This window comes from Aspergillus saccharolyticus (assembly GCF_003184585.1).
Source record: "Aspergillus saccharolyticus JOP 1030-1 unplaced genomic scaffold BP01scaffold_30, whole genome shotgun sequence".
NCBI lineage: Eukaryota > Fungi > Ascomycota > Eurotiomycetes > Eurotiales > Aspergillaceae > Aspergillus > Aspergillus saccharolyticus.
Window position 1 is genome coordinate 181,972 of NW_020290640.1, and position 19,838 is coordinate 201,809.

The window sequence follows — 19,838 nt, forward strand, 5'->3', positions numbered from 1 at the left end:
GGGGGTCCGGGGGTTCTCCCCCGGGACGCCTTTACACAGTGTATACAGGGCTGAGGTGCACCAGGAAGCTGAAAGAAAAGGGGGGTCCGGGGGTTCTCCCCCGGGAATCTTCTTATGCTTTGCTTAGGGTTGCGGTGCGCCAGGAAGCTGAAAGAAAGGGGGGTCCGGGGGTTCTCCCCCGGGACGCTTTTAAACAATGTACACGCGGGGGTGGGGGGGGCACTGACCACACCAGATCATGATGAAGGAACGCCAACGGTTGCCGCGGGTGTTGAAGAGCTCTTTCCAAGAGGTCTTGTTGGCGGCGATCTCGAGCTCGATGGTCTCCTTCATCTCGCGGAACTCGTGCTGCACGAGGGCGTCGTTGGCGTCGCCGTTGCCGTGGTACTTGGCGAGGATGGCCAGGGCGGCGGCGTCATGACCCCGGCTGACGAGCCAGCGGGGGGATCTGCAACAATTAGTGCTTGTAGGCTGGTGCAGGATAGTGGAGCTGGGCCTACTCGGGGAGGATGAAGGCGCCGATGAGCTGGATGACGGAGGGGAGGGCCTGGAAGACCGTCGGGATGCGCCATGCCCTGGTGTTCAGTCAGCAACCAGCAACACCAACATCAGCAGCGGGGAGCGCACCATGCATTGGCGATGCGGAAGGAACCGAAGGTGATCCAGGCGGCGATGATGGAGCCCGCGCTGTACGTCGTGTTGGACATGGCGGTGGCGGTGGCGCGGTGGTCGGGATAGGCCAACTCGCCCATCCACACGGGCCCGACGGCGGCCACGACGACGCCGCCCATGCCCAGCAGCAGCCGCGCCGCGAGGAAGAGGCCGCTGCTGGAGGCGCCGGTGGCCATGCCTGTGCCGGCCAGACACAGGATCGCGCCGAAGAAGAGACAGTAGCGACGGCCCAGACGGTCCGAGATGAACGAGATGAAGACGACGCCGACGATGTTGCCTGACTGCTTAGCTGTGTCGAGTGAGAGCACCGGGGGGGGGACTCACCCATCCAGTACATGGCGCTCATGGCGCCCAGGAGACTGCCGTGGGGATGGTGGAAGTCTACGTACGTGGTCAGCGTAATTCACACCCAGCGCGGGAGACTCACCCGTCTGCCAGACGTCCAGCTGCTGCACGTTGTTGATCAGCGAGGCATCGTAGCCCTGGGTGAACTCGCTGAACATCAGGAAGAACAGCAGCAGGTTCAGCTTGCGCAGCCCGGTGTCGCGCCACCACGGGCCCTCCTTGTTGCCGGCGACGGCGGTGTCTTCCAGCCCTCGCCGGACGTCTTTGTTTGTGGATGCCATGTTGTCTGGGAAGTGAATCAAGACGCTGCTCCGCAATAAGCTTGCTTGGTCCGGGGATATAAGCTGGGGAATGCGGGGTTGGCATGCAGGAGTCGTCGCATGGGCCGTCGGCTGAATTGCGGCCGAGGATAAATTGACCGGCTGCTGTTGGTGGAAAAAGTCGTGTACTGCGCTGCAGGCTTTGGTCGTCTGCATGTACAGATGATTCCATTGATATTGTGTGATTGTATTGGATGGTCTTGGTAGTGTTGAGATGCACCAAAAGGCGTCCCGGGGGAGAACCCCCGGACCCCCCTTCTCTTTCAGCTTCCTGGGCACCTCAGGCCTAAGCAAAGCATATTGTAAGAGGATTCCCGGGGGAGAACCCCCGGACCCCCCTTTCTTTCAGCTCCCTGATAGACGTCATTCTATGTCCCTGGGCAGGAAGCGTTCGCTGGCTCTCCCGGGGAGTCTCTTATCCTCTGCTTAGGGTTGCGGTGCACCAGGAAGCTGAAAAAGAAGGGGGGTCCGGGGGTTCTCCCCCGGGAATCTTCTTACAGTATGCTTTGCTTAGGACTCAGGTGCCCAGGAAGCTGAAAAAAAGGGGGGTCCGGGGGTTCTCCCCCGGGGCGTTTTCGATAAGTTGGTATCAAGGTAGGGCTGACCACCGGGTGAGATCAAAATCAAGCACGACAACCTCCCTCCCATCCCCGACAACCCTAAGCGCCAGAAATGATAAAACGTCCTGCAGTAACGCAACCTCATCGACCAAGGGCTCCCCAGTGACGCCCGCCCCCCTCCAGACGACCACAAACTTCTGGTCCACCCACCGCCCTAGCACCATCTCCTCCCTCTCATTCTCCGGCAACACCAACCACACCACCCCGGCACACCACACAACCTTCCCCCTCCGCCCCGTCTCGGTAGGACTGACCCCCTCGACGGGCCAACTCTCCCAGCCTGTGGGACCGAACGAGTAATAAACCCACGCCTCGCGTCCGCGCGTGTTCTCGCGGTTCAAAACATGCACCCCGCCGCGGGGATCCACGAACTGCCCTTCCTGGTTCATGATGCCGCTGCCGCGAGGGATATCTCTGACGCGGAGACGGGGGTCCTGCGAGTCTAATCCTGCGCCGTTTACCTCCCCGATCGGGGTGATTTGGGCGAAGGAGGCAGACATGAGACTTTCTCCCTGCAAGTCCTTCCATTCTATCCCCACCGTTCGTCCATCAGGTTCCTCTGCTAGAACAGCCGAGATATAGTACAACCCCTCGTTATTCTCCGGGCCGTTGGGGCCTGCCTGCGCTTTATGTGCGGTGGACGCTGCGTCGGTGGCGCCGTCGTAGGCGACGAAGTGGCGGTTCGTCCAGGTGAGATGCAGGGTGTTGGTGGGGGCGTGGAATGAGAGACCGTTGGGGTAGGGGTTGCAGTGGTCGCCATGGAGGTAGAGGGATTGGGGGGTGGTGTGGGGGGTGTATGTTCCTATGTCCGCGTGGGAGGGGCCTCGCTGTTCGGGGGGTTCGTGGTCTGGGGGGGTGGTGGTGGCAGTGGCAGCACTGGGGGTGTAGAGATACAGCGCCTCCGACCCGGCGCCTGCTCTATTTCCGTTCAGTGCCATGCCCTTTATTGCCAGATGGGGGTAGACATACCGGCCAATCCTACACTCGAACAACAATTTCCTCCCCGCGGACACGAACCGCGGATACGTCACGTCTATTAAGGCGACCCATCCCGGGAGATGGGATTGCACTCCCCCAAAACTGGCGGCCGTCCAGCTTGCGGCGCGGGCGTCGTAGGCGAGTCCCGCGCGCGAGATGCGGTAGTGCAGCTCGTCGCAGTGATGGTCAAAGGCCACGTGGATGGTGCCGTCCCCGGCACAGATCCCAATGGAGATGGTGTTGTGGCCGTCGTCGGTGCGTTGGGGGTAGTCGGTGAAGGTGAGATGGTGCCATTGCGAAGACTGCAAGGTCCGGCGGGCAAGCGTCACCCAGCGTGTGGACGGGTCGGCGGTGGGGGTGTAGAAGGCGGCGTACTGGGTGTTGGCCAGGGTGGTGAGGGCGGATTGTTGGTAGGCGCAGGCGTTGAGACGGTGGGTGGTGTTGGGGTCGAGGGTGAGGATGGAGATGTGAGGAGTGAGAGTGCTCATGGTGATTGTTTTTGATGCTCTTGAGGGGGGTGAGGTGGTGATGGTGAGGTAGTGTTTGGGGGGGTTGATGAGTTGAGCCCTAACCCGTCCTCGTGTAGTAGAGGGGAGGAACGACTTCGGTAGCGCACGCCTGAGAATGTATTTGCCAGCGATCTGATTGAGAGGTTCTTTTCATCTGCACCGTCCCAGCAAAAAATAAAACAAGCATGTTTGGTGGAACAACTCGAGGCTGGTGTCTTGTGCTGCTCTGCAGGCAAGTTCTTCCATTCCCCGCACCCCCGCACGTCGATCTTCGCAATTCTCCGATGCACTGCATACAATTTACCCGAGAGCACTGGCTGGTCACCCACAGATAAATAACCGAGTGAGGTACATCTTGGGCTCAGTGACAAGTACTCCATTTACCATCTATTTTCATGATGATCGCAAAACTAGGGGTGGGTGCAGTACTGGCTGGTGTGGTCACTGGCTTGAGCTTCGAGATCCCTGCCGCGGTGCCTGCCAACGCGAGTGCGCAGATTGATGCTGCTCCAGTGGGCTTGTCGTAAGTCGCTCTTTTTCTATCTCCGAACGACCCTAATCTCGCAGCGCAGATTCGAGTTCTTTGCCTTCCCCGAGTATTTCGAGCAGCTGCCTCTGACGGACGGTTGTCTGGGTGTACTGGGCGATGCATACGGAATCAGTCCCCCCATTCGAATCGGAGGCACTACACAGTAAGTCTTCCATCGGATTCTTCTTCCTCATACTGACCCGCAGGGACCGCGCGACGTACGATGCCTCCCTGTCGACCGCAGTGTCCTACACTGTCGCCTCGTCGGACGACGCCCCGGAGACCCTCACCTTCGGCGACTCGTTCATGGAGATCGCCGCCAGCTACGGCGGATCGGTCACCATCGGTATGCCACTACTCCCACTAGCAGAATGATACTCATCCAGACAGGCTTCAACCGACGCCTCGACAACATCACCAACACCATCGCCGCCGCCAAAGTCGCCACCTCCACGATCGAGAACCTCTACGCCATCGAACTTGGCAATGAGCCCAACTGTAAGCCCCTGCATCAACTCCACCAACCACAATCTAAACGCGACAGTCTTCACCTCCAGCGACCCCATCGCCGACGGCCAATCCTGGACCGCCACCACCGACGCCGCATCGCAGGTCGAATGGCAGGCTGCCGTGGGACAAGCCCTGGACACCACTTCCATCATCCAGGCCGGGGTCTTCTTCGGGCTGGGGTCTTACGAAGTGACCAACCTCGTGGGGGCGGAAGAAGACACGAACGCCACGCAATACGTGCGTTCCTTCTGCCACCACTACTACCCGTATTCGGCCTCGACCGCCGACCTGGACGGGCTGATGAGCCACGAGGCCATTATCGCGGGGGTGACGGAGTTCCAGGCGCAGGTGGAGGCGGCGCATGATCTCGACAAGGAGTTTGTGATGGGCGAGACGAATTCGGGTGCGTTTACAACCATTCGTGAGGGTTTCCAAGGCTCACTGGCATAGCGACCGGCGGGGGCGGTGGAATTAGTCCTACCTTTGGTGCTGGGCTGTGGATTCTCGACTATGCGATGCAGGCCGTCATCTTGGGGATCAAGGTGGGTGCCGTTGGAAACACTACTAGTAGGCACATACTGACCGATGTAGCAATTGTACTTCCACCAGGGAACAATTGGCAACTGTGAGTTCCCCGCGCAATTGAGTTGTGGATCAGACTGACACTTCAGGTCCGTATTGCTGGTGGGATGCAACGGTGAACGCCCCCTTTTATGGCGCTTATGCGGCGGCGCTGGCGCTCGGGGGGGCGTCACAGGTGGCGCAGCTGGACAGTGGCGACACCCGCGTGGCTGCGTATGCCCTCTACAACAGCAGCGGTGCGGCCACGCGCGTGCTGCTGTACAACTCGGAGTATTATACCTCAGGCACGCGGAGCAGCGTCAACATCACCCTCACTGGTCTAGCCTCGACTGGCACTGTCTCCGCCACGCGTCTGACCGGCGATGCGGCTACAACAACAGTGGGGGCGGGAACCATCACGATTGGGGGACAGACATTTGCCAATGGGACGTGTGCTTTGCAGGGCCCGCAGGAGACGGAGACCACGGAGATTGAGAACGAACAAGCGACCTTGACCGTGCAAGCGTCTGAAGCGTTGCTGGTTTATTTGTAGGGCAAGCCGGTCAGGCCAAGACCCACATCATGAGGAGTAGCCTCGATCTCCGTGGTCTCCGTGCCAGGCATGGTGTTTTTAGTATCGATAGGGGCAGCATCAGATAAGATACCGAGCGATGTGCAAGGGGCTCAGTGGGATATATAGTAAGCAACTTTTCTGCAAGCCGGAAACACGGCACATTCTGTATCGCGTAAGCCTGGGATCTTTGCTCTAAGTTAACTCACTACTACTAGGGTAGTCAGCTACAGTTAATTATTAATTGCACAGAGTGACTGTGTAGTGTAAGCCGTGCTTCGCGCCTCTCGGGCCCCGAGTGAGCCCGAAATACCAGCCATTCAGAAGCCCCGAGTGAGATCTGGATCGGAGATAAGAATTTGCTTACTGTTTCAGGCTAATTTGCCGAATCACGCCGCGGTGTCTGCCATCCGGGCATAGTAGGTTAAACCCGCCTGTTCGCCTGCCTTAAAAGCTACATACTTACCTGGGGAGTAGTGAAGATCTGCCCCTTAGTCACTCGTGTGCCTCTCTCACCTACCTCTGTCCCACTATCTCTCTTCTCCTTCAACTCTCCAACATGGGCAGCACGGAGCCATCCATTGACAAGGCCGAGGCAGGGGTCACGCCTGCAGCGCCACCCGCCGGCGTCTCATTCTTCAGTCCTGCCCTATCACAGGTCCGACGTCATGTCTTCCTCCACTGGGCCAAGACAGGTGAGTCCCATTCCTCCGTTGTACACAAAAGGAGAGCACGACTGACCAATTCCCAGTTTTGATCCTCTGCACCTTCATTCTGGCAATTCTGTCGTTGTTCTGGGCCGTGCAGTACAAGCTCGAGACGCGATTCCATAACCTGACTGTCTGGGTGGTGGATTTCGACGGCCAGGTCGAGCCCTATCGCAACACCACCCCCGTCGTGGGCCCGGCCATCACCCAGGTCGTCGAGGAGACCCTCCAAACCAACCCCGAGGCATTGGGATACACGATCAAATCGCCCGCGGACTTCAATTATGACCCATGGGCGGTGCGCCAGGGCATCTACGACGAACACGCCTACGCCGCCATCATCATCAACGCCAATGCGACGGCCCTGCTCCAGAACGCCGTCACCAGCGGCAACACCTCCTACGACCCGTACGGGGCCGCCGAGTTCGTCATCATCAGCGCCCGCGACGAAGCCACGTACTACAACTACATCCTCCCGGAGTTCTGGACGCTCGAACAATCCGTGCGCAGCTACTTTGGGCCGCGCTGGATCCAGAACCTCACCACCACCACCACCACCACCAACTTCACGCAAATCCCTCCGCAGGCCCTCAACCCCGCCATCGGCATCACGCAGATCGACCTGCGCTTCTTCGGCCCAGCCGTGATCTCCCCGGCCACCAGCATCGGACTGATTTACCTGATCATCCTGGCCTTCTTCAACACCCCGTTCATGATGCCGGTGCACCTGCGGTTCCTCAAAACCCCGAACAGCCCCTCCCTGAAGATCCCGCACTGGCTCCTCTGGCGCATCCTCTCGAACATCGGGACCTACTTCTTCCTCTCCTTGTTCTACAGCCTCGTCTCCCTCGCCTTCCAGATCCCCTTCGCCAACCCGCCCGCCTCCCCCGTCGAACCCGCCACCAACCCCAACGCCTACGGCCACGGCTCGTTCGTCGTCTACTGGATGCTGAACTGGGTGGGGATGTGCGCCCTGGGCTTCCCGTGCGAGAACATGGCGATGATCATCGGGCTGCCGTGGAGCGCCCTGTTTCTGATCTTCTGGGTGATCACCAACGTCGCCACGGGGTTTTATGCGATTGATCTCGCCCCGCGGTTTTTCCGGTGGGGGTATGTGTGGCCGTTGCATCGGAGTGAGTTTCCCCCCCGAAGTCCCCCCCCCCTTGAATGCTCCTAGAGTCGAACCCCTTCGGATGATGTCCTTCGTCTTGAAGGCATTCCTAGTAGGAAGAGGAAGAGAACCATTGCTAACTGGGAGAACTACGGGTAGTTGTCGAGGCCCTCCGCACCATCCTCTTCGACACGCACTCGCGCATCGGACTCGACTTTGGGGTCTTGTTTGTGTGGATCGCCGTGTCGATTCTGTTGTTTCCGGTGGCGGCGAAGTTTATGCAGTGGAAGCAGAAGAGGGGGTGGGCTTGAGCGAGCAGTTGTGGTTGAATGGTAGGTTAGTGGTGGGAAGGAGTATACCTTGTGTATGGATTCATAGATTGGGATATTTTGGTAATGGGATATACTAGAACACTTAGGTAAAAAAAAGACTAGGTCTGGTTCATGCGTCATGGTGAGATAAGGATTCATCCGGGAGTATTGAGTACAGGGTAGGACGGTATGGGTGGTTGATGGGGTGAGACTAGGATGCAGGTGTAGATGCAATTGTGTAGAATGTTAGTGAGGTTGTCGTATTTAGTGAAAATGAGACCAGACTAGCAAGCACGGGATAGAGAGACAAAAACAGGGCCCTTGATCTGCATGCACTAACATGCAGGATGCAAAAAAAGGATGTCCCGAGGGAGGTTCGAACTCCCGGCCTTGGGATCGCCCAGAAGTGATCTTCCGAGTCATACTGAGGTATGAGACCCACGTGATAACCAACTACACCATCGAGACAAGTTGTTGAAAAACCGCTGTTTCAAAATGCTTATGATCAAATTTTTGATTGCTTTGTACAGTGGTTGGGAGCAATGGTTGATACCCGTGTCGATATTCGGTGCTAGATTTATGGTCTATGTTCTGTTGATAAGTTCGGAATAATGTCTGTAAAGCCTTGAGAATTATTTTGTGATGGCAGCTCTGTTGCGCAGATGATGTGCTGCTACCGGCTATGCTCGTGACCAGATATATAAACCAACGGCATGCATCTACCTACCGAATTACTGGAATCTTGATCATTCAACCAACCATCCGTCTACGAGCACTAAACACCGCGATCGACTTTAAAAATGGACCACACATAGAAAGACCAAGGCTCAAACCGAAGTCGTTGATGCCATACTTCCCCAAGCATCCAATACCCTGCAGCGGACTGCCAGTATCTCTGGCCGAAATGCTACAGAAGATGACCCGGTCGAAAGAAGGAGGGGGTCTTCGTGACTGAAGGACCAACTCTTGCGTTCAGAGTGAACGGAAGAGGTACTCGGAGGCAGGGAGTCAAATAGCCAAACACAGTTTCTAAATGCGAGCCTGTCTCGTGGCCAAGGCATCCGTAAGCGACAGCAGTGTATCGCGTTCCTGCGCGGTCAACTCCCTCCGCGCTGGCCCGCCACGACTCCCGTCTCCTCCCTTCCGACTGGAGTCGCCCGTGAAGATGTCCTCGCGCGCTTGCTCGCGATACTCGGTGTGGAACTTCCATTTCGCCGTCAACTCCGGGGAGAGTTTGCGCTGGAATGCGCCGGCGATGTACTTGCCTATCACAGGCAGGAACTTGAATGCACTACACACATCCCCAGTGGTGTTAGTATATCTAGCCCAAAAACATAGACCCGGGGGAATCATACTGTCCCGTGCCCCCCGTCGCAACAAACAGATTCTCATAATCCGGATGATAATCAAAGACGAAATCCCCCGTGGGCGTCTCGTTGTACCAACATAAACACGTCTTCTCGAACCCCCTGGCCGCAAGATCGGGCAGGATCTCCCTCAACCCCGCCAGTAGCCGCTGCTCGCCCTCCTGGGGAATGAAGTTGGCGCGCGCCGGGATCGGCCGCGCAGGAGGCGAGGAGACACCACCGCCGCTGCTGCTGCTGCTCGGCGAGGAAGAAGATAGCGTGTACCCGAAGCTGTGGCACGCGACTTTCAGATACCCGGCGTCGGGGTGCGGCGGGAAGCTGAAGAAGCCGGTGGACAGGTTGAAGATGATGGGGAGGTCCTTCAGCGCCTCGAGTTCGGCCGGAGTGAGTCGCACGAAGCCGACGATCTGGGCGGTGGCGACCATGTGGTTCCAGGAGGGGATGAGGCTCGCGGTCCAGGCGCCGGTGGCGAGGATGAAGCGGTCGCCGGTGATGCGGCCCCCGTCTGCGGTGCGAAGAGCGGTGATCTTCTTCTGGGTCGTGGAGGTGGAGGTGGAGGTCTCGCCATGCTCCAGGCCTGATACCTGCCCGTGCGGCCCCGTCACGAAGGCCACCCCAGCAGCGATACACCGATCCCTCAGCCCTGCAATTGCAACCCCCGCATCGGCCCAGCCCGCAGCCTCATTGTAGAAGCCCTCAAACCCGGCCCCGATCGGGCGTCCCTGCACCGCCGGGAACCTTTCCTTCAATGCATCCACATCGCGCAGGGGATGCCACTTGAGCTGGAGCTCGTCGAGAATTGCCTGGCTCTTGCGAATAAAGTCCGATCCGCCCTTGAGCTTATCCTTGGCTACTATGGCTGTCCCGTGACCACCAGGGCGGGATGTTGTCTCCGCCGTCCAGACACAGGGCGTTGGATGGAATGATGCCGCGTACTCCTCCGTATTCCAGAGATCGAAAGCCTCCTTGCCGAGCTGGGCGTAGACCTTGTCGCCGTAGTCGAAGCGGATGACGCGCGAGATGTCGTTGCTGCTGCCGTCGGGGACCGGGGGCATAGAGCGGTCGAGAACAGTGATGGAGTGGTAGCCGTCCTGGGCGAGGGAGAGGGCGGTTGAGAGGCCGAAGACGCCGGCGCCGACGATGACAATGCGCTGGGATTTATCCATTGCGTGTTGTGATGCTGTTGATTGCTGTTTGTTGCTATGGTTCCTGAATGGAGTGTAGATAATATACTCCTGGGAGCGGATCCTCGCACCCGCCCGGCTCGCGAACCGTCTTCCGTCTGGGCATCGCAAGCGGGGTCGGCTCCGGGCCAACCGGTCTGTGGCCGTCACCGGCTGCCGTACCTCGAGTAATACCGAATACTATAGCTGGTGCATCTTTTCCGAGTTGGGGTTGGTGATCCAGTACTAGTCACCGAGATAAACACCCTGGCATAATGCGTGCAGAAGAGCGTCACATCCCCGGGCTTGACCCGATCTAGGCACAATAATAGGGTTGGTCGCTTGGGGGGCGTTGGTTGAACAGAGCGTGGGTCTGTGTGCAGGGGATGTATTGGACTGATTTGGGTAGAAGGCTGCATGAAACAGATAAGAGACAACTAAAACATCGGAGTGTGGAGGATTCATACATCATACTCAGACCCACGACCCACGTGGGCAATGGGGGCTTTGGGAAGCTGTGCCCTAGAATGGATGCGCGGATGGCTCGTGCAGAGAGAGAGAGACTCCCCAGACCGCCTCTAAAATGGGAATAACTATGTCATTCACAGAGCGTCATTGGCTCCGGTTTGTCTTTTCCCCATTTGTTCATAGCTCAGTCTCCACATTGATCGTATCGTCTTATCTTTTCCCTGAGACTGGGGCGGGGGGTTTCAAGCAGCCTGCAGGGATCGGGAGCGGAACCGTGTCCCGGCTCGCGCACTCCGATACCGACCTCAGCCAGTTCAAGGAGCCAAACACAGCGCTAGTTGTTTGTCTATCTCGATCGTCTATCTCGGGGATGTGGGAGACGATAGGGCTCGTGATCCGTGCAGTGAACTCAACCACCCTCGTTGGCGGCGTCGACGGCTCCGTGGTGTGTCACGGTCGGAGTTGAGGTCGAGATGCCCCAGTGTAAGTCCAATGATAGATAGCCCCTGATATATGAAGGGGCTCGTATCCGCAGACAGACCTGAGTGAATTCAACACCGAGCAATCTACTTCCTTGATACCCATTACCTGCTTTACGGTCGCTCGGATCGTCTCCTTTACTTCATCCACACAATGACTTCACTACTGAACTACTTCGGGGTGGGCAGCTCCAAGGCCCCCCAAGAGACCAAAAACGCGACAAGAGCCCTCCCTGCCTCTTGGTACACATCCCAGGAGATGTTCGAGCTCGAGCGCCGCGCCATCTTCTCCCGCAAGTGGCTCTTGACCACCCACCGGCTCCGTCTCCTCAACCCCGGCGACTGGTTGAAATATGAAATCGGCGGATTCGAGTTCATCCTCGTCAAGGACCGCCAGGGCCAGATTAATGCCTTTCACAACATTTGCCGTCACCGGGCCTTCCCCGTGGTTACCGAGGACGGTGGCTCCGCCCGCATCTTCGCCTGCAAGTACCACGGCTGGTCCTACGGACTCAACGGCAAGCTCGCCAAAGCCCCTGGGTACCAGGACCTGGATGGGTTTGAGAAGAGCAAGAACGGGCTGCTGCCGATCCACGTGCATGTGGACCACAATGGCTTTATCTGGGTGAATATGGATGCCAAGGAGCAGCCGGAGGTGGCCTGGAATGACGACTTCCAGGATATCGACCGCCAGCCGCGCATGAAGGACATCAACTGGGACGACTACTCCTTCGACCATGCCTGGGAGATGGAGGGCGAGTACAACTGGAAGATTCTGGCGGACAACTACAACGAGTGCTACCACTGTCTGACGACGCACCCAGATCTCCCCTCCATTGCGGATCTCCACAGCTACTCGGTCGACACCAAGGATGGCAGCATTATTCACGACGCGAAGAACACCCCGGAGCAGATTGAGAAGGGGCTGAAGATTGCCAGCACCTACTACTTTCCCAACGCGTCGATGAATGTCTCGTAAGTCTACTCAAGTCGATTCCCTTTTCCTGCAAGCCCGCCCGCCACTAACTCACAGAACGATAGACCCAACTTCTTCTTCATGCAACGTTTCGTCCCCCTCGCTCCGGGCAGATCCATCATGAAGTATGAGGTCTACCGCAACAAGCACGCGACCGACGAGGACTTCAACACTGTCAACGCCATGTACAAACGCGTCATGTCCGAGGACAAGTATCTGTGCACGCTGGCCCAGAAAAACCTCAACGCAGGGGTCTTCGTCAACGGCGAGCTGCACCCCGAGAAGGAAAAGGGCCCCCTGTACTTCCAGAAGACGGTGCGGGAGCTGGTGCTGCAGCACGCCGAACGCGAAGAAAAAGCCGGACAGGAGATCTGGCCCGCCCGACAGAGTTTGCCCAAGGAGGCCTCGGTGAGCGCGAAGGATATGGACTTTTGCTCGAGTCTAAGCTGTAATACGAGTGGTGGCGAGTGCTGCTCGTCGCTGGGAAAGACTCGACCGGCGGCGGTTGCTTGGTAGATTTCATTGTTCTTTCTTACGTCATTTTGTGCATGATTAGCTAGCTAAGTTTTGCTATTTTTATTCTTTTGTTTGATTAGGCCAGACTGTTCCAATAGCATTTTTACGCCAGAGGATGCATTCTGAAAGTAGTCCGAAAGTACGGTTAGTTCTTGACACTATTCCCAAAGAGGTCATCTGACCCCGACCCCGCATGGAGCCCTACTCAACACCACTTGACGGGTGGCCAATCCCTCCATGCGCAATCACCGTCATCCTGATTAGATTACTCTTACCTACTTTTAGCTTTCTTTGAATCTAATGAAATCACCCCCTCGAAGGGACTGCCTCGATTCTCACCGCAGCTCAGCAATACTCGAGCTATACGGATCAGATCATGGCACTGCAGGAGGGCACCCGTCGACGGCTTCGTTCCAACCACGCCTGCACTAACTGCCGGTCAGTACGCTGTGCGTTGGGCCAATGAATCTGTATCCGCAGAACTAACAGCCGGCAGGAGGAAAAAGACACGGTGTCCAGGCGAGAAACCGGTCTGCTCGTGCTGCCTCCGGCTCAAGCAGCAGTGCTCATACGCCGCTGCTGGGGGCTCTACGAGTAGCCCTAATGTACCTATCTACCCTCTCACCCGTCACCATAGACCCATACTGAGAATTCTGTAGAAAGACCGCCTGGCGGAGCTTGAGGCGAAAGTCAACCAGATATTACGGGGGGCTACGCACGACGCCTCCGCCGCCTATCGGCCGACCAGCGCTGAAGAATCCTCCCGGTCAGCACCGACCACGGCATCCCAGCCCGAGCGACCGCGACAAGGAGAAGACGGGCCGGAGATGCCGACCGCCCTCTCGCACGGCGACGGCGCCTATCGCTCGGATCCTGCTTTCCCCTCTGTTCTTGGGCTGGAGGACGGCAGCCCGCCGGCTTCTTCCCTGCTTGTCGCCCACGCCATCGATCTGTACCTGGAATGCTGCCATCGACAGCCGGTGTGGTGCTTGAATGTCACAGAGCTTGGGAATATCGAGTCGCACCCGGAAGAGCTGATCTGCAGCATTCTGGCCTTGACACTACGGTTCGCACGGGATCCGGAGCACGGGCAGCGGTATGCGGATAATGCGAAAAGCCTGGTCATGCTGCGCATTGCGAATGGGTCGGTCGAGCTGGCGACGATTGAGAGTTTGTGTTTGCTGGCATACTCGTCGTTTATAGGCAGGCTCCCTACTCCCCAGTTGGTGGGTTTTGCGTCTTTAGGGCGGAAGGCTGACAAGCCCTAGATGGACACTGGCAGCAGGGACGGTTCTACCTGGGTCTCGGCCTCCAGCTCTGTCGAGCAGCCATGTTGGACACCGAGGCCGCATATACGCCCGAGGACCGACAGTCGGAGCGGAAGAAGCGACTCTTCTGGAGCCTGCAGTTACTGGAGCAGGCTTACGGCCGACAGTCCGGCCTCCTCAGCATCCCCACCACCACCTGGCGACCGCGCTACCTGTCCAGCAGCGGACGCAGAGAATCGGACCGAGACCCCTCCTCCACGCCCCCGCCCATCCCCAGAGACACAGTCGGCTGTTCCTCGCCCGATGACACGGGCATCTGGAGCATGTCCATCCACTTCGGCTGGGTCTGGAGCCAGGTCCGTGCCTACGTCTCCGACTGCGCCAACAGCCGCCTGATCGAACCGTGGCGCCACGAGTCCATGTACTCGGTCGTGCTGTCCAATCTGACGGAAATCGAGAATAGCACCCCGCTCTGCCACCGCTACGAGCGAGTCCAGTTCTACCGACGCACCGCCGCCGAGATCGCCGCGAACCGGGCGTACTGGGCCCCCTGGGTGAAGTTGCAATTCATGTACCATGCCATGCTCACCGTGCTCAACCATCCGTTTCTGTACATCATCGCCTCGCAGCATAACCCCAATCTCGCCATCCCCAACAGCTTCTGGCGGCGATCGTCGGAGCTGGCCCTGCTGCACGCCACGTGGATCGTGCGACTCATCGACATGGTCTCGGAGAAACAGGTCCGTCTCACCGACCCGTTCTTCGGCCATGTTGCGGCCATCGCAGCCAGCGTGCAGCTCTACTACTGCTGTGCGGACGATCCGCGTCTCAAGCACAAGTCCCGCGCCGACCTGTCGAAATGCAGAGACTTTCTGCAATCCTTTGCCTCGTTCTCCCGCGCGTGCGATATCTTGGTACAGTACATTCCTCTTTTCATTGTCCCCCGCATCCTGCCCCAGCCGTGCTAACCTCAGAGGGAGTGGCTGCAGACACAAAAAGTCGACGACCTCACCCGCATCGCCTCCGGAGGCACCGAGAATGTCGACCTGGACGACTGGGTGCCGTCGCAAATCCACCTCAACATCCCCCTCATGTGGGACATCCTGCAATTCAACGTCACCGGCAGCGACAACCACCACCACCACCAGCCTGCAGGCGGGAGCCTCCTCCACTCCTCCCTCTGCCCACCCTCCACCGCCACCGCCGCCTGCCCCGTCTCCAACCTGGAGATCATCGTCACCGCCTCCCCGGAGGTCACCGTGAACACGACCGACGGGGGCCAGGCGGCGCCCGCGATGTCGCTCTGCTGCCGCCCGCCGAATGCGAGTCCGAGTCCGAGCCCCACGGCGGCGACCGCGGAGTCGCTGCGGAATACCTCGTTGCGCGATGCGGTGGTGGCGCCCGTTGACAGCCTGATGCTGAATACCCCGTGGCTGTGGACGGACCTGGCGCCTGCCGGGGGGCAATTGGGCGGCGGTGGGAGTGCGAATCTGGAGGAGGAGATAGAGTATCCGAATGCGCTCGCGGTCGGTGAGGTCGAGGGGTCTGCGTGGTGGAACACGGGGGATCTATAACCGGTTTATAGTACGATGAGAACTCACTTGAAGGTATCATCCACGCGCATACGATATACGACTGGAATGCTTGATCTCCGTTGATGGAAATTCTTTCCACTTCTTGTGGTAGTGGTCATCTCGGCCAGATTCATCCCATCGCAACCACGAGCACTCCTTCCCGACATTCTGCTTTGCCCTCCACAGCAACAATGAATGTGATCCGAACCAAACGCACCACCGCACCACCGCACCCACCATCTGGCAGCCCGACGCAATGCCTTGATTACAAACACCAGAACTCCGGTTTCCCATGCGACCTCCCCTCCCCACATATCCCAATGCACCAAACCATGCCAGAGATGTATTGACTATATTTAGGCTTCCATCGGTGACCGGACTGCCAGCCTCTTTCCCGAATCACGTAACTCCGACCGAAGGACGCAAGCCCATGACACTCGGTTCATTGACCTGTACTGTGTATGACATCGTGATGGGGGGGGCTTCACCAACGAGCGTGAGGTTTTTCGTATTGTATTCGTCGACAGCCGTAAGACCAGAGCTTAGTCGACTATACCTGGAGGTTTCCCAGGTAAAGCTTCTTTACTAAGCGCCGGTCATTGAAGAACGGTCCTTGCGACCTGGCGATGGCTGCATCGCGACGTACGGTACCTCACGGGATGTAGGTCAATGTAGTGTCTGACCCCTTTCAGTGGTTGTTTCAATATGGAGTGGAATGCCGGCAGCGTGCCTGTATAAGTTACTAGATAATAAGACCTTAGATCCCCTGAATCTGCGGGCGGGTTGTATGCAGCCTTGACAGGTACCGAGACGATCAAGCAAAAAGCAGATGTCTTTTGGATTGTAGCTGTAGCTGTAGCTAAAAATAGCCATTGCAGATGCAAGGACCTGATATTCGTGCAGCCCTATTCAAACCCCCCAAAGAGGAAATCTGGAACGGATGCCCAAAAGGGGTATAGTATATTGTATGTAATCGAGCATCGATGGATGATGAATGCAGAGCCACGGCTGACGGTCAAAGCGCGGTGCGGGGTTCGGTTCCGGCTGGCTGCCGTGTCTACTACAGTATAGTATAGTATTCTATGTAGATAGAAGAGTCGTAGATAAGATAGCGATAACGAGCAACATCGGCTCGGAGACGGTCCACGGATCCGACTCTGTTCATCCCCAGCAACATCCCCCACTACAGCTGTAGCACTACTACTTACTCACTATGCCTCACCAATAAGACCCCTTACCCTTTATTCTATTCCCATGCAACCCCCTCGTCACATTCAGTCACAATTTCTCTCTCTCTCTCACACACACACACACACAAGCCATGCCCTCGTCAACAGCGCAAACCATCATCATCATCGGCGCCGGCATCGTGGGTGCCAATCTCGCAGATGAACTCCTCTCCCTGGGCCATCCGGCCTCCGCCATCACGGTCATCGAGCAAGGGCCCCTCACCTTCCCCGGCGCCGGGGGCTCCACCTCGCACGCCCCCGGCCTGGTCTTCCAAACCAGTCCCTCCAAGACCATGACGCGGTTTGCGCAGTACACAGTCCAGAAGCTGCAGGCCCTCCGCCGCGATGGCCAGGGCTGCTTTAATCCAGTCGGGGGCTTGGAGATCGCGACCACCCCGGAACGGGTGCAGGAGATCAAGCGACGGTATGGGTTTGCACGGTCGTGGGGGGTGGAAGGGGCGCGGCTGCTGGATGCCCAGCAGTGTCGGGAGATGTATCCCCTACTCAATCAAGACGACGGGGTGGTGCTGGGGGGCTTGTTTGTGGCCAGTGATGGGCTGGCGTTGGCCGCGCGGGCGACCGAGTTACTCATCGAGCGGACGAGGGCGCGCGGGGTGCGGTACTTGGCCCACACGACGGTCACGGGCATCGAGAAGGACGCGGAGAATCGGAAGGTGACGGGGGTGCGCATCAAGAACCACGAGACGGCGCTCATTGCGGCGGATGTGGTGGTGGCGTGTGCGGGATTCTGGGGGGTGGAGGTGGGCGCCTTGGCCGGGGTGGAGATCCCGCTGCTCCCGCTGGCGCATCAGTATGCGACCACCACCCCGGTAGCGGAGCATGCCCATCGCACGGTCAACACCCGCATCAACGGGTGGAACGCCCGTCTGCCCATCCTGCGCCACCAGGACCACGACCTCTACTACCGGGAACACGGCGATCGGTATGGGATCGGATTTTACGGCCACAAGCCCATGCCGGCGGTGGTGGCGGCGGCGGCGGCGGCGGGGAGGTCCGCGCAGCCGATCGACGAGAAGAACATGCCCTCGCGGCTGGAGTTCACGGCCAACGACTTTGCGCCCGCGTGGACGGAGACGCAGCGTCTGCTGCCTGCGCTGCGGGGGGCGGAGATCGAGGACGGCTTCAACGGGATCTTCTCCTTCACCCCCGACGGGGGGCCTCTGATCGGACAGGCCCCCCATCTCGACGGATTCTACGCGGCCGAGGCCGTCTGGGTGACGCACTCGGCGGGGGTGGCGCGGGCAGTCGCGCAGCTCATCACGCAGGGCTGGTCCGACATCGACGCGCTGGACTGCGAGCTGGCGCGGTTCGAACCGGTCCAGCTCACGCGAGACTACGTCTCCGAGACAGCGCAGCAGAACTTTGTCGAGATCTACGACATCCTCCACCCGCTGCAGCCGCGGACGTCACCGCGCAACCTCCGCACCGGCCCCTTTTACGCCCGACAGAAATCACTCGGCGCCTTCTTCCTGGAGACGGGCGGCTGGGAACGACCCTTCTGGTACGAATCCAATGCCGCGCTGCTCCACCACGCCCTCCCCGCCGCATGGCAACCGCCCCGCCCCGGCGACCCCTGGTCGCAGCGCTTCACCTCGCCCATCTCCGCCGTGGAGGCCTGGAAGACCCGCACCGCCGTCGCCCTGTACGACCTGACTTCCTTCCACCGCTTCCTCGTCTTTGGGCCCGGGGCCCTCGGTCTCCTCCAACAACTCACCACCTCCGACATGGACGTGCCACCCGGCACCGTGCTGCACACCCTTTGTCTGACCCCCGACGCGGGGATCCGCACCGACCTCTTCGTGACGCGACTCGATCGAACCACCTACCAGATCGGCGCCAACACCGCCACCGACCTCGCCTACCTGACCCGCGCCGCCCGCCACTACACCTCCAGTTCCCCGCAGACCCCCTCAATTCAATTACACGTCCACGTCCAAGATATCACTGACGCCACCTGCGCCCTCGGCCTCTGGGGCCCGCGCGCGCTAGACGTAATCCGCTCCCTCAACCCCACGGCCGCCGCCGCCTTCCACCCGCTCACCCTGCCGCACATGCACGCCACACCCGCCACCCTCGCCAGCATTCCCGTGCTCGTCACGGCCAAGTCCCCCGTCGGGGAGTCGGGGTGGAAGATCCAAAGCAGCGCCGCGCACGGGGCCAGACTCTGGGACGCACTCCTCGCCGCGGGCGCACCGCACGGGCTGATCCCCGCCGGCCGGGCGGCGTTCAACGCGCTGCGCCTGGAGAAGGGGATGCGGGTGTGCGGGGTGGACATGACGAGCGAGCATGACCCGGATGAAGCCGGGATGGGGTTTGCGGTGGATGGGGAGAAGCAGGGGGATTTCGTGGGGCGGGCGGCGTTGATGAGGCGGCGGGAAAGCCGGAGGCGGAACCGGAGGCAGGGACAACGGGTGGAGAGACGTCTGCGGTGTTTGATGATGGATGAGGAACGGTCGATGGTGATGGGCAAGGAGCCGGTTTATGTGGCCGGGGGGAGCGAGCCGGTGGGGTATGTCACGACTGCGGCGTTGGGGTATAGCGTGGGCAGGCCGGTGGCGTATGCTTGGCTCCCCGGGGAGGTGGCGGAGGGGGCGGCGGTGGAGATTGAGTATTTTGGCGAGAGGGTCCGCGCGACGGTCGTCTGTGAGCCGGTGTATGATCCCGAGGGGAGGAAGTTGATGGGGGAGCTGGATGGGGTGTCGGGTGGTGGGAAGAAGATGAGCGCTCGTTTGTAGTCAATGCTAGATTCACGGAATGGCCTTTGGTTCCGGCTGCCATCATCCTATCCTTGTGCGTCTCTCGTGTACCAGTTGCATGAAAGTAAATACAGCTTCTTTGTTACCCTTTTAGGCACGCTTGATAATTCACACGACGGTGCTAAAAGGTCTGACATGCAGGGAAGATGATACACTATACAGATTTCCAGCTATAATCAACCTGCTTACTGCTGTCGTTCTCCCAGTCTCCACAATTACAGTCCCACAGTCAGTGCAACGTCTGTTATCCAAGGGACTCTACATAATTGTGAATGAT

At 58.9% G+C, this 19,838-nt stretch overlaps 8 protein-coding genes and 1 non-coding gene across 9 annotated transcripts in view; 5 read left to right on the forward strand and 4 right to left on the reverse strand.

Moving 5' to 3' along the window:
* BP01DRAFT_324281 (general substrate transporter) overlaps window positions 1–1,375 on the reverse strand; it is a 2,439-nt gene extending 1,064 nt beyond the window's left edge. The window contains exons 1-5 of the mRNA XM_025572821.1: window positions 1,082–1,375; window positions 997–1,053; window positions 628–949; window positions 501–575; window positions 228–448 (exon numbers count right to left, since the gene is read on the reverse strand). Coding sequence (XP_025428981.1) covers window positions 228–448; window positions 501–575; window positions 628–949; window positions 997–1,053; window positions 1,082–1,298 — 892 coding nt within the window. The 5' untranslated portion in view covers window positions 1,299–1,375. The remainder of the gene's footprint in view (window positions 1–227; window positions 449–500; window positions 576–627; window positions 950–996; window positions 1,054–1,081) is intronic.
* A 551-nt stretch (window positions 1,376–1,926) lies between these two features.
* Window positions 1,927–3,423, reverse strand: BP01DRAFT_345702 (uncharacterized protein; the record flags this gene model as incomplete). Its single annotated transcript, XM_025573607.1, has 3 exons — window positions 1,927–2,759; window positions 2,835–2,875; window positions 2,927–3,423. 3 exons carry the CDS (start codon window positions 3,421–3,423, stop codon window positions 1,927–1,929), a joined length of 1,371 nt encoding a protein of 456 aa, XP_025428982.1.
* BP01DRAFT_324287 (glycosyl hydrolase family 79 C-terminal domain-containing protein) lies at window positions 3,409–5,679 on the forward strand. The gene is made up of 8 exons (XM_025572822.1): window positions 3,409–3,967; window positions 4,017–4,136; window positions 4,180–4,319; window positions 4,364–4,471; window positions 4,518–4,886; window positions 4,934–5,025; window positions 5,075–5,108; window positions 5,155–5,679. Exons 1-8 carry the CDS (start codon window positions 3,840–3,842, stop codon window positions 5,595–5,597), a joined length of 1,434 nt encoding a protein of 477 aa, XP_025428983.1. The 5' UTR covers window positions 3,409–3,839; the 3' UTR covers window positions 5,598–5,679.
* Window positions 5,680–6,092: 413 nt separating this feature from the next.
* On the forward strand, window positions 6,093–7,878 carry BP01DRAFT_358984 (SNG1 family protein). The gene is made up of 3 exons (XM_025575563.1): window positions 6,093–6,310; window positions 6,367–7,455; window positions 7,593–7,878. The coding sequence occupies exons 1-3, from the start codon at window positions 6,175–6,177 to the stop codon at window positions 7,742–7,744; spliced, it is 1,377 nt and encodes a 458-aa protein (XP_025428984.1). The 5' UTR covers window positions 6,093–6,174; the 3' UTR covers window positions 7,745–7,878.
* A 227-nt stretch (window positions 7,879–8,105) lies between these two features.
* On the reverse strand, window positions 8,106–8,212 carry BP01DRAFT_t237. The gene has a single exon. It is a non-coding gene; the product is annotated as a tRNA-Met (tRNA).
* Window positions 8,213–8,373: 161 nt separating this feature from the next.
* BP01DRAFT_393790 (NAD(P)/FAD-dependent oxidoreductase) lies at window positions 8,374–10,294 on the reverse strand. Its single transcript, XM_025578262.1, has 2 exons — window positions 9,100–10,294; window positions 8,374–9,035 (listed from the first exon to the last, which is right to left on the reverse strand). Exons 1-2 carry the CDS (start codon window positions 10,275–10,277, stop codon window positions 8,774–8,776), a joined length of 1,440 nt encoding a protein of 479 aa, XP_025428985.1. The 5' UTR covers window positions 10,278–10,294; the 3' UTR covers window positions 8,374–8,773.
* Window positions 10,295–11,145: 851 nt separating this feature from the next.
* On the forward strand, window positions 11,146–12,788 carry BP01DRAFT_417610 (aromatic ring-hydroxylating oxygenase subunit alpha). Its single transcript, XM_025579267.1, has 2 exons — window positions 11,146–12,196; window positions 12,263–12,788. The coding sequence occupies exons 1-2, from the start codon at window positions 11,376–11,378 to the stop codon at window positions 12,711–12,713; spliced, it is 1,272 nt and encodes a 423-aa protein (XP_025428986.1). The 5' UTR covers window positions 11,146–11,375; the 3' UTR covers window positions 12,714–12,788.
* A 180-nt stretch (window positions 12,789–12,968) lies between these two features.
* Window positions 12,969–15,614, forward strand: BP01DRAFT_417611 (putative C6 transcription factor). Its single transcript, XM_025579268.1, has 5 exons — window positions 12,969–13,151; window positions 13,210–13,318; window positions 13,373–13,916; window positions 13,982–14,895; window positions 14,971–15,614. Exons 1-5 carry the CDS (start codon window positions 13,090–13,092, stop codon window positions 15,553–15,555), a joined length of 2,214 nt encoding a protein of 737 aa, XP_025428987.1. The 5' UTR covers window positions 12,969–13,089; the 3' UTR covers window positions 15,556–15,614.
* Window positions 15,615–16,730: 1,116 nt separating this feature from the next.
* BP01DRAFT_324301 (GcvT family protein) lies at window positions 16,731–19,516 on the forward strand (the record flags this gene model as incomplete). Its single annotated transcript, XM_025572823.1, has 1 exon — window positions 16,731–19,516. A coding segment is annotated over exon 1 (2,640 nt), but the record flags the coding sequence as incomplete, so codon positions are not given.
* Window positions 19,517–19,838: the final 322 nt, after the last annotated feature.

Coding starts and splice junctions, on each gene's coding strand:
- BP01DRAFT_324287 (XM_025572822.1), top strand. CDS start 3,840: ATGATGATCGCAAAACTAGGGGTGGGTGCAGTACTGGCTGGTGTGGTC. Junction 4,472..4,517: donor ACTTGGCAATGAGCCCAACT/GTAAGCCCCTGC, acceptor TAAACGCGACAG/TCTTCACCTCCAGCGACCCC. Junction 5,026..5,074: donor CCGTCATCTTGGGGATCAAG/GTGGGTGCCGTT, acceptor TGACCGATGTAG/CAATTGTACTTCCACCAGGG.
- BP01DRAFT_358984 (XM_025575563.1), top strand. CDS start 6,175: ATGGGCAGCACGGAGCCATCCATTGACAAGGCCGAGGCAGGGGTCACG. Junction 6,311..6,366: donor CCTCCACTGGGCCAAGACAG/GTGAGTCCCATT, acceptor ACCAATTCCCAG/TTTTGATCCTCTGCACCTTC. Junction 7,456..7,592: donor TGTGTGGCCGTTGCATCGGA/GTGAGTTTCCCC, acceptor AACTACGGGTAG/TTGTCGAGGCCCTCCGCACC.
- BP01DRAFT_393790 (XM_025578262.1), bottom strand. CDS start 10,277: ATGGATAAATCCCAGCGCATTGTCATCGTCGGCGCCGGCGTCTTCGGC. Junction 9,036..9,099: donor GCGACGGGGGGCACGGGACA/GTATGATTCCCC, acceptor GGATGTGTGTAG/TGCATTCAAGTTCCTGCCTG.
- BP01DRAFT_417610 (XM_025579267.1), top strand. CDS start 11,376: ATGACTTCACTACTGAACTACTTCGGGGTGGGCAGCTCCAAGGCCCCC. Junction 12,197..12,262: donor AACGCGTCGATGAATGTCTC/GTAAGTCTACTC, acceptor ACAGAACGATAG/ACCCAACTTCTTCTTCATGC.
- BP01DRAFT_417611 (XM_025579268.1), top strand. CDS start 13,090: ATGGCACTGCAGGAGGGCACCCGTCGACGGCTTCGTTCCAACCACGCC. Junction 13,319..13,372: donor GCTCTACGAGTAGCCCTAAT/GTACCTATCTAC, acceptor AGAATTCTGTAG/AAAGACCGCCTGGCGGAGCT. Junction 13,917..13,981: donor GGCATACTCGTCGTTTATAG/GCAGGCTCCCTA, acceptor GACAAGCCCTAG/ATGGACACTGGCAGCAGGGA.